A 13,213-nucleotide genomic window follows, 5' to 3' on the forward strand; every position below is an offset into this window, starting at 1 on the left:
GGTACTGATGTAAAGCTGGAGAAATAACACATTGATAATAAACCCAACGTGTGAATAAAATTCACTGAAGTCTCTGTCTTGATTTGATTGGTGTATCCTGTGTTTTGTGAAAGCGTGGCCATGAGGTAAGTCACAGTACGTTCTAAGAGGAGAGACTGGAGTCCTGGTAGTCTCTGCCAGTGGCTCAGCCAGTCATGTGGGGGTATCTTCTCAAACACAGCAGTATTGCATTTTTGCTTTGCAACTTTGAAATTTCTCACCCGAGCACATTGCACTGTTAGTAAAACATACAAACAAACAAAAGAGCATCCTACTTCAAATGTAGTGCACAATGAACTGATCTGAGCACACTGAAAAACAGTTGGAAATTCATGAATCCCAAGATTTGTGTTATGATGCATAAAAATTATTTTCAGTGTTTTATGGTGTATTGAATTCAGTCTTGGGGGTATTAAAAAGGTACAATAAAATTCTTGAAGGATGCCGGAGGTATTTTTTTTATCATTACATGAAAATAAAGATCTGATAATTTGTTCTTAGGTTATGTGAAAAAGATCAATCACCTCAGAGGTTTTTTGATTGGTCTGCCCAGTAGTTATTTAGAATTTGTTTACTAAAGAACTCTACATTGTTTTGATTACATTCAGAAACAAAATAATTTGTGGTATTTCTCATACCTAATTTTAACATATGCCAAGTCCTATCAAAGGTTCTCACTATAAAACTGTACATAATATGTTATTCTCTTGTAATTCATATTATCTTTGTTGAAGGCCCATATACAATCCATAGCATTCCTGTTGAGCTTTCTAATGTTTCAGATATCAAGGTTGGGCTTCATTAATGTATTATAAGTGTCATAAAGGGGTCAAGTTCTTTATAAAAGTGACATCTGGAAAGTATTACGAACCTTCAATGGGCCATTATTTTTAATGGAAGGAATGTGCTTCAGTCATAGATGTTGATAGCTGTACAGAAGCTGCAAACTGCTGAAATCCACACAAGTGGTCATATTTGTTTTGCAGCAAAAGAATGTTATACTGTGGTGCTTAATTATGATTCTGAAGGTTAGGCTTCAATGTGGCAACATAGTACAATCATAAATGTACAAGCCGGTTCTAACTGGGCCTGATATATACATAATATCAGTGTGAACTTCATTAAAAATGAATGTCAGCTCCAAGGTCTGCCACGGTTTCTATCATTCTGCCAGTTAAAAGCTGCTGATATGGGCATTTTTCCCTTTTCAATTCAATTCTGAACTGTCCGCTCTTTTCAAGCAAAGAAGGATTTTCATTAAACGTTAGTTAATTTGGATTAGTAGTTATTTGTCACGCATATTTGTCACACAAATGGCCAGATCTCCAATGTTCATTATGGAGTTTTTTTTTTTTTTTTTTTAAAGACCAAAATACAATTGGACTGTACTTGGACATACGTTATCATTCAAACCAGTTGCTTGAAATTAAAGGTCATAAAGCTTTCAAACCTTTTTGTCAGACTACAAATATTGTATATATATATATTTATATGTCATGAAATCAGTCTGCAGTGTGGTCTCACTAGCCCACTCTGGAAAAATACTTTTTTTCAGAAACATTTTGTTTCACAAAGAAGCCGAGTCCTGTAACTCCTGACACATCAGCATTCCAGAGTTATGACATCACAACAGCGCTCTTTTGTGCGAAGAGAAGCCGCTCTGTTACAGGACACATGACTTTGAACCAAAAGGCCAGGGGACGCCCAGAGCCTGTCGGTTTCGGACCTCGGTTGCCAGAACGGGAGAGGATGAGCGAGTCTGAGCGCAGCGAGGGGAGGGGGAGGGGGAGGGGGAGGGGGTCGGGGGTCGCGTTACTGCCCTGGGACGTAGGGCCAGCTGATGGAGCTGCCGGAGAGCTGCATGTCGCGGATGAGCGTCTCTATGGGCGTCTTACCCACCAGGCGCATGAAGAACAGCTGGGAGATGAGTGAGGCGGGCACCGCCCTGAGGGCGGGCAGGCGGAGCAGCAGGCGCCCGAAACGCTGCGGCTGGCCCGGGTACTGCAGCCTCTCGTACTCCGTCAGCGCCACCTGGGCCTTCTCCTGCAGGCTCTCCACGTGCACGGGATCCGTCAGGCCGCATGCGTCTGCGCACACAAGGTCAGAGAGGAAGAGCTTCAGACCAGCTCTTACATGCACAGCCCAAACCTTACCCCAGTCACAACCACAGCTCTCACTGTGACTCACTGCAGCTCTCACTGTGACTCACTGCAGCTCTCACTGTGACTCACTGCAGTTCTCACTGTGACTCACTGCAGCTCTCACTGTGACTCACTGCAGTTCTCTCTGTGTCTCACTGCAGCTCTCACTGTGCCTCACTGCAGCTCTCACTGTGCCTCACTGCAGCTCTCACTGTGACTCACTGCAGCTCTCACTGTGACTCACTGCAGCTCTCACTGTGACTCACTGCAGTTCTCACTGTGTCTCACTGCAGCTCTCACTGTGACTCACTGCAGTTCTCACTGTGACTCACTGCAGCTCTCACTGTGACTCACTGCAGTTCTCACTGACTCACTGCAGCTCTCACTGTGACTCACTGCAGCTCTCACTGTGACTCACTGCAGTTCTCACTGTGACTCACTGCAGCTCTCACTGTGACTCACTGCAGTTCTCTCTGTGTCTCACTGCAGCTCTCACTGTGCCTCACTGCAGCTCTCACTGTGCCTCACTGCAGCTCTCACTGTGACTCACTGCAGCTCTCACTGAGACTCACTGCAGTTCTCACTGTGACTCACTGCAGCTCTCACTGTAACTCACTGCAGCTGTGTCTTATATTTAAGAGCTGCCCGGAGTTATTATGAGCAGCAGTAGCATTGCTGTACTTTACACACACGCCAAACGAGACAAATTAATTAATATTGCATGCTACATTAAATGCACATCAGATTATCAACAAAAGCAACAACATGGCTACAGAACATTCAGTTACTGTAAATAAACATCAAACAGAAAAAACAATGCTAAAATTAAAGCGCATAACAGTAAAAACATACTGCCTAACAATTATCTTTAATAGCATCATATGTAACGCTACAGTGAACCTAACAGTATCCTATAATAGTAGCATTACCTTAAATCACAGTGATGACATAATGCCAAACAGTGATTCCTGAGAGTGCTATTAACTTGCATCAAACTACTACACTCATTGTAACCAACAGTGATTTAAGATGTGTAAAATGTATTAAGAAGGTAGGGCATTTTGTGATGTCTGGATTTTTATTGCAGAATTGCAGATTAGTGGTTGAAGGAACTTACTCGGTTTGCTTATGTACAAGAACATACCATACTGAGTGCAAATAGGAACCTTACAGTACATACATTTTACCCAGACGACAGTGTTGTCATTTGCTAAAAATATGGAACTGTGCCTAAGGCATGTAATAGTATTTATTCTCCATGAGAGGGCACCAAACACCAAATGCAATCCACTTATATTCATGAAGGAAAGTAACATTTTTCAGTTCATTTTTAATAATAATATTAAATTAAAAGTTATATTTAGATTATGTTAAAAATTAAATATTAAGATTTTATCATTATTCTATATGAATAAAATTTTTAATTGTTTTATTGTTTTGTTACAAATTGGAACAAATGTACACCTTTTATACAGATATAGCTTTCAAACAAGTTGTTTCTATTACTATTATAAATGGCAGACTATGCACTATACACATTATAAGCAGACAATAACAATAATTCCTATTACATAACATGGTTGTGCTGGGCAAGTATCTCTGTGCTTAATTGTTTTTTGTAATGTACCCACTAATAGCTGCATTGGCAGAAAGTTATAAAGGTCCTTATTCCAGTGGTAGTCTTGTGGTAATGAAGGCACTAACCTTTACCAGAGGGCTGTCCAACCCTGTTCCTGGAGATCTACCATCCTGTAGGTTTTCACTCAAGGTTGGAGTGAAAGTCTACAGAATGGCAGATCTCCAGGAACAGGGTTGGGCAATAGCCTCTACCACGACTCTATCCAATGGCATGAAAGGCAGTGGAACAGGTTGCACACCTAAACCCTTTTCTGCTCCCTGCCAATCTCAGATCAGCGCTGTGTAAGCAAGCCTTTGCATTTGTATGGTGATTATGATGATTGCTAAGAGCTGAGAAGAGATCAGTGTGACTGAGGGAATTAGGGTAGAGATGTACAGACTAGAAAATTGTTTGATGAGGGGGACAGTGCCTTGAGGAAGAGGCAAGAGGGGTTTTGGCGAACGGGTAACAGAAGGGGGATGGAGGCTGGTCACTCACCAGGAGAGAAGAGAGCGATGGCCTTGAGGCAGCTGTATTCGGCGGAGTCCACCTGCAGGCGCGTCAGCTTGTCCACCTGGTCCTGGAAGACGCGCACCTGGTCCATGAAGGAGACCACGCGCTCAGCCGACATGGGGGAGGCGTGAAAGCCGGCCGCCGCCAGCAGAGGCGCCATGTGGAGCGGTAGGGCGGACTGCGCTGCGTTGAGGATGAAGAGCTCGCTCCAGCTGAGCCGCAGGAGGGCCACCTGCTCCGACACGGGCAGGTCCGGGAAGTAGGGGATGTTCCGCGCCCACTCGATGGTGCTGAACAGGAGCCGGGCCGCCAGCTCGCAGATGTTGTCGATGCCCATGATGGAGCCGCCCCCGCCCTGCAGCTGCTGCTGCTGCTGCTGCTGCTGCTGCTGCTGGTGCCCGTACTGCGGCCCGTAGCGGCTGCTGGGGTACGGCTCGGCCCGCAGGAGCTGACAGATCAGCTCCGACACCGGCTGCCCGTTGAAGAACTCGCCCGCGGCCGCGCCCCCTCCGCCTCCTCCTCCGGTCCCGCCCCCTGGCATGGACGTGGGGCTGATGCCTGAGTGCGTTGGCGGGATGCGTCCGCGCTGGACTGCTGGAGGGGGGGGGAACAGGCCCGGACTGAGTTATGCACTATACTCTCAATGGGGGATTCTGTCACATTAACAGCAGCCTGATGTAAAACTACACCCACTAGACTGGACACCAGTTTATCATTGAACCATTGTCCCCCATCTGCGTCTGCAGTGCTGATTGTCATCTATGTAAACAGAGAAGCTCTGGCATTTTTTGTGCTAAACATTAAGTGCCACTCACAACCCTTTCATTGTCAGAGCATGCGGAACTGAGGACAAAGCCACTGAACCAGTTAAGGTGAGCCAGGTTACCGGAAATGGGGGCACAATTCTGACCTTCCTCCGAGTTGAACCAGAATGTGAATAACCTGGCCGCTGTACCTCAGGAGCTGTGCCAGCTCAATGAGAAGTACATATTTGAACATTGACAGTAATTTGACCTTCGGGGGAGGAAAACAGCTCTGTCACATGTCTCTGCATGGGTAGAGGAGGGGGGCTGTGTACTGTTCAAAGGGGCGTTTAAGGCTATTCTGATTGTCAATGGGCTCACATGACTGACTTTTCAAATGAAGAGGCCAGGGAGGCCATTTCCTGTAAGCTTCAAGTCACATCGCATCATAGTGTACAGTTTACATTCCGCTCAAAACTTTCCAATGAGGTGCTAGAAATTATTTTTACCCCAACCGTAATCTGACCTCTGGTTCTCAGCTAGTCCAGAAGGGATATGTTCTATCACACAGAGTTGTTCATGAAACATTCATGTCATATTAAACCATCCTTTCTCACTAATAAAAATGCTACAATGTATCACTGTAACACTGCGTCTTTACTGTACTAATTAATGAGCTGCTGTGTTATGCTGCGTAGAATGTGCTTCCTTATAAGTTATTATCTTTTGACCATGGAAAGTTTTACAAAAACAGAAGGTAAATTAAAAATACTTTCTCTGGGTCATTTCTCTTGAAAAATGAACAGCGAAAGGTCAGTTGTTGTCTTTTTTTTTTTTCTTTTTTCTTTTTTTTTTTTCCAGGAAATGGGCTTCAGGTTGCAGTATGTGGTGCAAATATTTTTTTTCTGGGGCAGAATGTTGCGTAAGATGATTTCAGCAACCAGTCAGTGCAGCTTCCAATGGGACATGGAGGATTAGTCTCATCCCAACTCCAACTGTTAATGCTCAACCCATAACAGCCTAATTTAAAAAGTAATAAATGTTTTAACAGTTTGAATATTCCTTTAAATGTGAATATTCAATTTTAAAGATACACATACAAGCAATAATAATACATTATTGAACCAAATGTGTTCTTTTTTAATAAGGTTGTGGATTCATGTAGTGAGTGAACTTCTGCTTTGGAAAGACTTGCCCTTTTGGAAAATTAGCCTGTATAGCTAAATCTGGCACATTTACATGGCGCATCTAAGTTCTCATGTTTATTAATGTGCACTGTCCCTTTCTTAAATAAAATAAACCTTAACCTAAAAACTCGGGTTTGGTGACAGAGTTAACATTGCACCAAGACGTCCAGCTGCCGGGCTATTGTTTTGGCTTCTTAGCAAAATGAGGGGTCCTGGGCGGGCGGCATTCAGAGTGATCGCACATCCCTGCAGGCAGAGGGCGGCTCTTAGCGGTGGAGGCTCCAGGGTTTAGGGTGAGATTCACACACCGCCGCGGCGCTGGGAGCTGTGACTCAGCAGCTCCTCAGAGGACAGGGGCGGCCGGCGGCCAGCGTCTCGGAGGTGAATCTCCTTCACACAGGCAGACAGGAGATTAGCCAGCCTTGACACGCGCTGATCCCTGGCTGGGTGGTGAGTCAGATAAGCTGGACTGCAGTGAGGTGTTTGTTTGGGGAATGGGGAATGGGGAAGGGGGGAGGGGCGTGGGGTGTAAAGGTTTTTGTCCCTAATGCTCCTTAACCTTGTTGTATCAGTTTTCTTTCTTCATTCAACTTACCTGCCCAGGGACTACGGGTGGAAATTAGCTAATTGCTATAACCCGGTACATTACATCTTTCCTTGTTTTATATAAGGTTAATGTTCTTTGTACACTGTCCCTGTTTAAATAAACGAAATAAATAAAATAAAATAAATTCAGGAAAGGACATATTTCTGGAACATATTCCTGAAGGGACAACATCTAGCTAGACAATGAATCAATGACTATTTTAGTAGAGGATTTGGTTAAGGTGGCTTAACCTGTTGCAGTAGTTTTGGAAAGGAGAAAGCTCTTGTAATTACAGGGGTGAAAGAGCTCTGTACTCCATGCCTGAGGAGATAGTTACTTATCGTGCTGTAGGAATGACAGTCCCCTAATTTCCCATGCCTGATAGCTCTAATTCTTCATGCATGATAGCCCTAATTCTCCATGCATGATAGTGACTTCTACTGCTAGAATGAAAGAGCTCTGTTCTCCGGGCGTGACGAGATAGTTACCTTCTTTACGCATTCCTACGCGGAAACACTTCTTCAGGCGGCAGTACTGGCACTGATTGCGGTGGTGCTGGTCAATCTGGCAGTCTCGATTCGACCTGCATTCACGAGATCAACAGGCCATCAGCACAAACCCCCCCTGTGTGTGATCCTAGTGGCCTAGGCCACACATCTTATATATATGCCTTCCATTGGGATATCTCACAGTCCAACTCCAAGAGACCGGAGAAGGGGGGACTCAAAGCACGTGCCTGTGTCAGACACACCTTGACGAATCTGTCGCTATGATCGTAAGCAGCAAATCCTGTTCAAGGTACAGTCAGACCATAGACTGGACCTCTGTAAATAATTAGCCCATATTACCTTGCCATGTGGAAGGCATGGTTGAGATAAGCCAATTACAGCAAAGAATTCTGATAGTTCAGGAAAGTCCTGTTACTCATAAGCTTTCATAAACCAGGGGGAAAGCCTACAGGTACCACAAATACAGTGAATTTCATATTCAGTTAAAAGCACAATCTCATTATAAAATAAATATGAAAAATGAATGTTTTCCTAAAATAAAGATTTATTCTTGAATCACAGAAAATAGCTGGGAATGATATTTGTACATTAAAGCAGGCTTGATGCACATCAGTGAATCCTGCACTGTATGCGACCTTTAGCTTTCTGAATTGTCGTACAATGACCTGTGGGGAAATGCTAGCCTCCTCACTAGCCTTTGCAAGTGAAATGATTATGAGCAAACATAGTAATAATCTGTCTTGGAAAACAAAGGCAGATTTAAGGTTCACAGTGTGGTACATCAGCTGAGAAACTGCACTTTAAGTACTATAACATTCAAATAATGTGCTCAAAAATATATGAACAAGTACTGTCACATTTCATTTAGTGGACACATCATTCATTGTTCATTATAAAATGCAATGTGAGTCAGGTATAACTAAAATATTCCTTCCAGCATCCTGACTGTATTACACACACAGTTTATCCTGTTTGATTGCATGCACTGATGAGAAAGTAATGATACATTATAACTTAGGAATTTTAAGTGGGGAAGTAATCCAGAGCCTCAGTTGTCTGTATGAATTTAACACGGTGAGGTGATTCGCAAGCGTGGAATGAGCACATTCTATGAGCCCTGTGGGGTTGTGCCAGCCTGGCGGAGCTCCAGGTGTGCCCCTTACCTGCAGGTATAGCTGAGGTTGCGCCGGATGCTCCTCTTGAAGAAGCTCTTGCAGCCCTCGCAGGTGAAGACGCCGTAGTGCTTGCCGCTGGACTTGTCGCCGCATACGCTGCAGTCGACGACGCAGGCCTTGTCGTCCTCGCCCACCTCGATGTCGCTGCTTCCCGCCTGGGGGGACCCGTCCTCCTCGTCGCCCCGGAGGTAGCTCTTCTCCCCCAGGCCGTTGGTGTCCCCGTCGGGATCGCCCCATCCCCCGCTCACCATGGCCATCGCACTGCCACCAGGCCTGTCCCGAAGATTGAGCCCACAAGTCCTGCCCACTTCAAAGGGAGCTACCCTCGGATACTAACTCCTAAACTTAGTCAAATATTCCACTTTAAAAGCACCAGTGTAAAGTCTAACTGAATCAAAAATAAAATCTCTGGCTAAAGTTTCTGGGTGAAATCTGCCTTTTCAGATTCAGATAAATAATTTTTTTTTAAAAAGAATGAAGTCAGCCAGAAATAAAGTACAAATTGAAATATTCACAGGATTATTTTGCCTTGGAGAGGTTGCAGTTCCTTTCCACCCAGCGGTGACCTGGAAATTCCTGTCCTGCTGAGCCGACAAACTCTTCTTGCTTTGTTTGTCCACAGTTCTCACACCCCTTTCTTCTACCCCCTTTCTCTCTCCCTCTGTTCATTCACTCTTGTGTTTTTCTTTTGCTTCAGTCCTCTGACTCCTCTCGCCAATTCACAGACCAGTTCACAGTTCAGGCAAGAAACAGAGCTCAACCTGCCCTTTTCACAGGAAACAATAAATTAAACACAGACGTTCACGCTCTCGTAGAAAATGGCAAAAAGAAGAAAAAAACACAAGTCTCATTGGCTACAAGCTTGCAGAGGGGGAGAACAGAGCCCCTCTCAATATGGAGAAATGGCTCAGTGTTTTCTCTCCTCACCCAGGATAGAAAAAACACTTCAGCTGTCTTGAGACCAAGCAAGAGAAAACAGAACTATCTGCCTACAAAAACCAGTCAAACCAGTTCTTAATGTGTCGAGAAAGTGGTGTCTGACTGGACCAATGTCTCTATCACTCCACTCTTGTGTGGCTGCTCCAAAATAAATTCAAACAAAAAAATCAAAACACAAGGAGGTAAGGCCAAAACAAGGATAGATATTTGTGATATTTAAGCACCCAAAACACAGACTCTTGAAAGGTCGAAAATTAATCGGAATGTCAGTCCTCAAAAGATCACGCTTGTTTATGCAGGATGAGCACTGTTGTCATCACCACCTCCACCAACAACAAACTAAGAATGTAGGCATTCAAGGTAAAAAAAAAAGTCCACATGTGCTGGATTCCCAGAGTTCCTTTGGGCTGTGGAGCTGCTTGTGCTCTGTTGTGTTATCTTCCAGGCCACCAGAATCAAAGCCAACAAAGATGACCTCCAGATCCTAGTTGAAATAATTTCTTCTTTCTGTGCTAATGAAAAAGAAAATTTAAATGAAAACCAAACGCTGATGAAAAGAGGAGTGCCCTCTATCGTTGCCTGGTCACGTGTCTTCTCTTCTGTAAAACAGGATAAAAGTTGGAGGAAGTACTCTCTCCCTCTCTCTCCCTCCCGTTTGTTGTATGAAGCAAGGCCTTGGATCCTGTTGTTTCCTTCTCCTTCAGGCTTTGTGGCTTCAGTGCTGACAAATGGAAATGAAAAGAGAGGTGAGGGTGACACGAGAGACCTTTGCCTCCAGAGTGAGACAACGGAAGCCTGGCTTTCCCGGTCTCCCTCGCTCTGCCTTCCTTATGTCCTCAGTGCCGGCCTCTTCAGCAGTAATGGCTTGAGGCCTAAGCTCCCCTCCGTTCCCGTGGACAAGGCTGAGTGAAGGATTGAGGGCTTTTTGTCAGCCCTTCTTTCTCTTTTGGCTCCAGCAATCATAAATTAAAGCAACCAGCGGAAAACGAGGCAAGACGCTAGGCAGGCTGGCTGTTGTGGTAAGCAGCCAAAGAACCTCTTCTCTTCAGTCTCTGTATTCCCTCTCTGTCTCTCTCCCTCCCTCCCGCTCACTCGCTCACTCTCTCTCCCTCCCTTGCCCTCTGTGTAAGAGAGAGAGCGTGTCTGTGTGCTCAGGGATTTGACACTGCTATTCAAGCCCTCCGGTTGCCATGGCACTCCCTGCCTTATATGGACATTGGAGTCAAAGAGCAGAGCGTGGGCTGCTGGGCTGCACCAGAGGGCTACACACATTCAAAAAGAATGTGGTGCTGCTCTCCTTCTATAAGCCCTGACCCCAGGCCTGCCTCAAAGCACATTGCAAGTGAGTTAACCCCAACATTGCCACACAAAAACGCACACACACACACACACAAAAGGTCTGCTTACCAACAAACCACACTTTTGTTTCAAGCTCATTTTCTTTCTTTTTCTATTGTTATTCCACCATGTGACTGGCTGTCTCCTTTACATTACAATGCAAAAAAAAAAAAAGTTATCAGTATTTTGCAGATCTCTCCCGGGTTTTCAACTAAGCAGTCTTAAGTTTGTGGTTGGAAAAATAGTGAGGGAGAGTAAATTAGTACATTAATTCTGCCCTATTACCAAAGAGGTTTGTTGTCCCGCATGGTGCCAAGCAGGATTCCAACTGTCAATAGGCGCAAAAGGTCAGAATGCGTGTAACTTAACACCCCTGCCTGGCCATCACAGGGAACCTTCGCAAATTCACAAGTCAGAGAGAAAATTTACACAGAAAAAACAAAGCCAGATTCACAGCCAAAGAGCGGTATCAGTCACATGTCCTGTTGCTGAGCGGGTCACAGAGTGAGTGGTCACAGCTAGTCTGCTGTCTGTGGACTTTAGCTCCTCAAATGGGGCTTGGGGGAAATTTAATAACAGTAGGTTATCGCCAGCACCACAAAACCTACAGTTACCTTTTGCTTCCCGTGTGTATTTAAAAGACCTCTGAAAAGCTGAATTTATTAGAAATTAATTTAACCTGTGTGTGTGTGTGCGTGTGTGTTGGGTGACTTTACAACATTTCAACAAAATCCCACATTATTAGTAGTCTAAAAGGACAAATTCTCTTAACTCCTAACCCTAACAGTAACTAAAAACTGTATGAACATGTAAATGCTTGTGGGGGAATGGGAATACCGGTTCTGGGTGCTTCTGATGCAGTTTCACACATTATTCCAAACGGACATTTTATCGTACTTGGTTGTTAAGGGTTTTTCAGTCTACTTTTTCAGTCCCTTTACAGAATAACAATGCCTGTAGGCAACAGGCAAGATACCTTCTCAAACAGAGCTTTTTGTGTAAGTCTGAATAGCATGGTTGAGCAAGGTGGTGCCTCTGGGGGTAGTGGGTGGTTGGGCTGGATTATCTACTGTGAGGTCTGAGGCTAAATTAAAAAAAAACAAATGCAAGCAAAATCAGAGCATATTGTATCAACTTACAATTTGTGTGCAAACAGCTGAACAAGGCTCTAGGTTCCTGGCCAGTCATGCCTAATGTGGCAAATGATTTTTGTCTGGATGTGTATCACGTCATTGTCTTAACAAGGCTCATCCATTAATCTTTGGTCTCATGTTCTCCATTTCTCAAAAATTGTCTTTAAAATTATTCTTGGTTACCGCTCAAAGTTGCCAGCAATTTCACAGGAAATTGTGATTAGCTGCACCTTCTGATTTAATTCTTCTATTTGCAGTCATCTGATAGACTCACCCTGCTGATCATTTCACATTCAGTCACCTCACTTTAATCTCTCACTCTCCAAGCTGTCAGGAAATGGGAAGCTGTTTGTTTTCTCTTCTTCTCTCAGAGCAGTTGGAGAATTTGGCAGTGGTGTGCGTGTGTGTGTGTGTGTGAGAGAGAGAGAGAGAGAGGGAGAAGGAGAGAGAGAGAGAGAGTTTGTTATTGGAGAGGGTAGCCTTTGAACTGGTTGTCAGGAATGCTGCTGCTCTCCGCATGGTGTCCAGCGAAGCTGGGTCTGGGAGTCCTCGCCTCGGCCTGTAGCCCGTTATTACTCTCGGCGTGGCAGACGAGTCACACAGCCAGAGACCCGTCTGTCTCCCCTGACCCAGAGCTGACACTGTTTAGCCGCACACACGCAGCGCACGCTGAGCCTGGCCCGCCGCAGCCTCCGCACACCCGCCGACTGCGCACATCGACCGCTCACAGGCATGGATTACATTGCATCCATCCCAGCAATTCATTTTACATGATCTAACACGATCCATGCGCGATCGCACACAGCTGCTACTGTTCACGGCATGTGAGCGATGATCAAGTGCGTAAGGGGCTCTTGACACATGACTCGCAGTTTTACTTTGCTGAAGATAAAAATATTCCTTCCTTCCTTTTTATCTATGGAAGGGCTCAGAAGAGCAGATTTTAGGTTCTCTGAAAGGGCCTTGTTTCACAGAGACTCGGGAAGACCCATGCGTTCAGGGGTGAAGGAATTTGGTAAATGGGTTTCACTTTAACTATTACTGGTGCTTTAATCCTTTGTGGATGATTACATGGCTTCCAGTGCCCTCTATTAGCCATTAGCTAGGCCCTTTGTCCACTGAACCTACTATTCTTTTGAACCTGAATGACCTTTAACCTTAAAGGGGAACCAAGCAGCAGTAGATCTGCTATGGTAACAGGAGAGCAAACTAGAAGTAACGACCAGTATAAATATTTCCAGACGAGTGGCTCCATTTGGTGGGAAAGGGAGACCACAGTCCATTTATTATAC

General features: G+C 44.8%; 1 protein-coding gene across 2 annotated transcripts; it reads right to left on the reverse strand.

Annotated features, from left to right (window-relative positions):
• Positions 1 to 399: 399 nt before the first annotated feature.
• LOC118225223 (nuclear receptor subfamily 2 group F member 6-like) lies at positions 400 to 10,578 on the reverse strand. 2 transcript variants are annotated; one of them, XM_035413331.1, is made up of 4 exons: positions 8,500 to 10,578; positions 7,316 to 7,410; positions 4,297 to 4,902; positions 400 to 2,126 (listed from the first exon to the last, which is right to left on the reverse strand). In XM_035413331.1, exons 1-4 carry the CDS (start codon positions 8,766 to 8,768, stop codon positions 1,852 to 1,854), a joined length of 1,245 nt encoding a protein of 414 aa, XP_035269222.1. In that variant the 5' UTR covers positions 8,769 to 10,578; the 3' UTR covers positions 400 to 1,851. The 2 variants fall into 2 exon arrangements, with proteins under 2 accessions (XP_035269222.1, XP_035269221.1); XM_035413330.1 differs by having other exon boundaries at positions 4,297 to 4,905.
• Positions 10,579 to 13,213: the final 2,635 nt, after the last annotated feature.

Source organism: Anguilla anguilla, chromosome 4, assembly GCF_013347855.1.
Source record: "Anguilla anguilla isolate fAngAng1 chromosome 4, fAngAng1.pri, whole genome shotgun sequence".
Taxonomy (NCBI): Eukaryota; Metazoa; Chordata; class Actinopteri; order Anguilliformes; family Anguillidae; genus Anguilla; species Anguilla anguilla.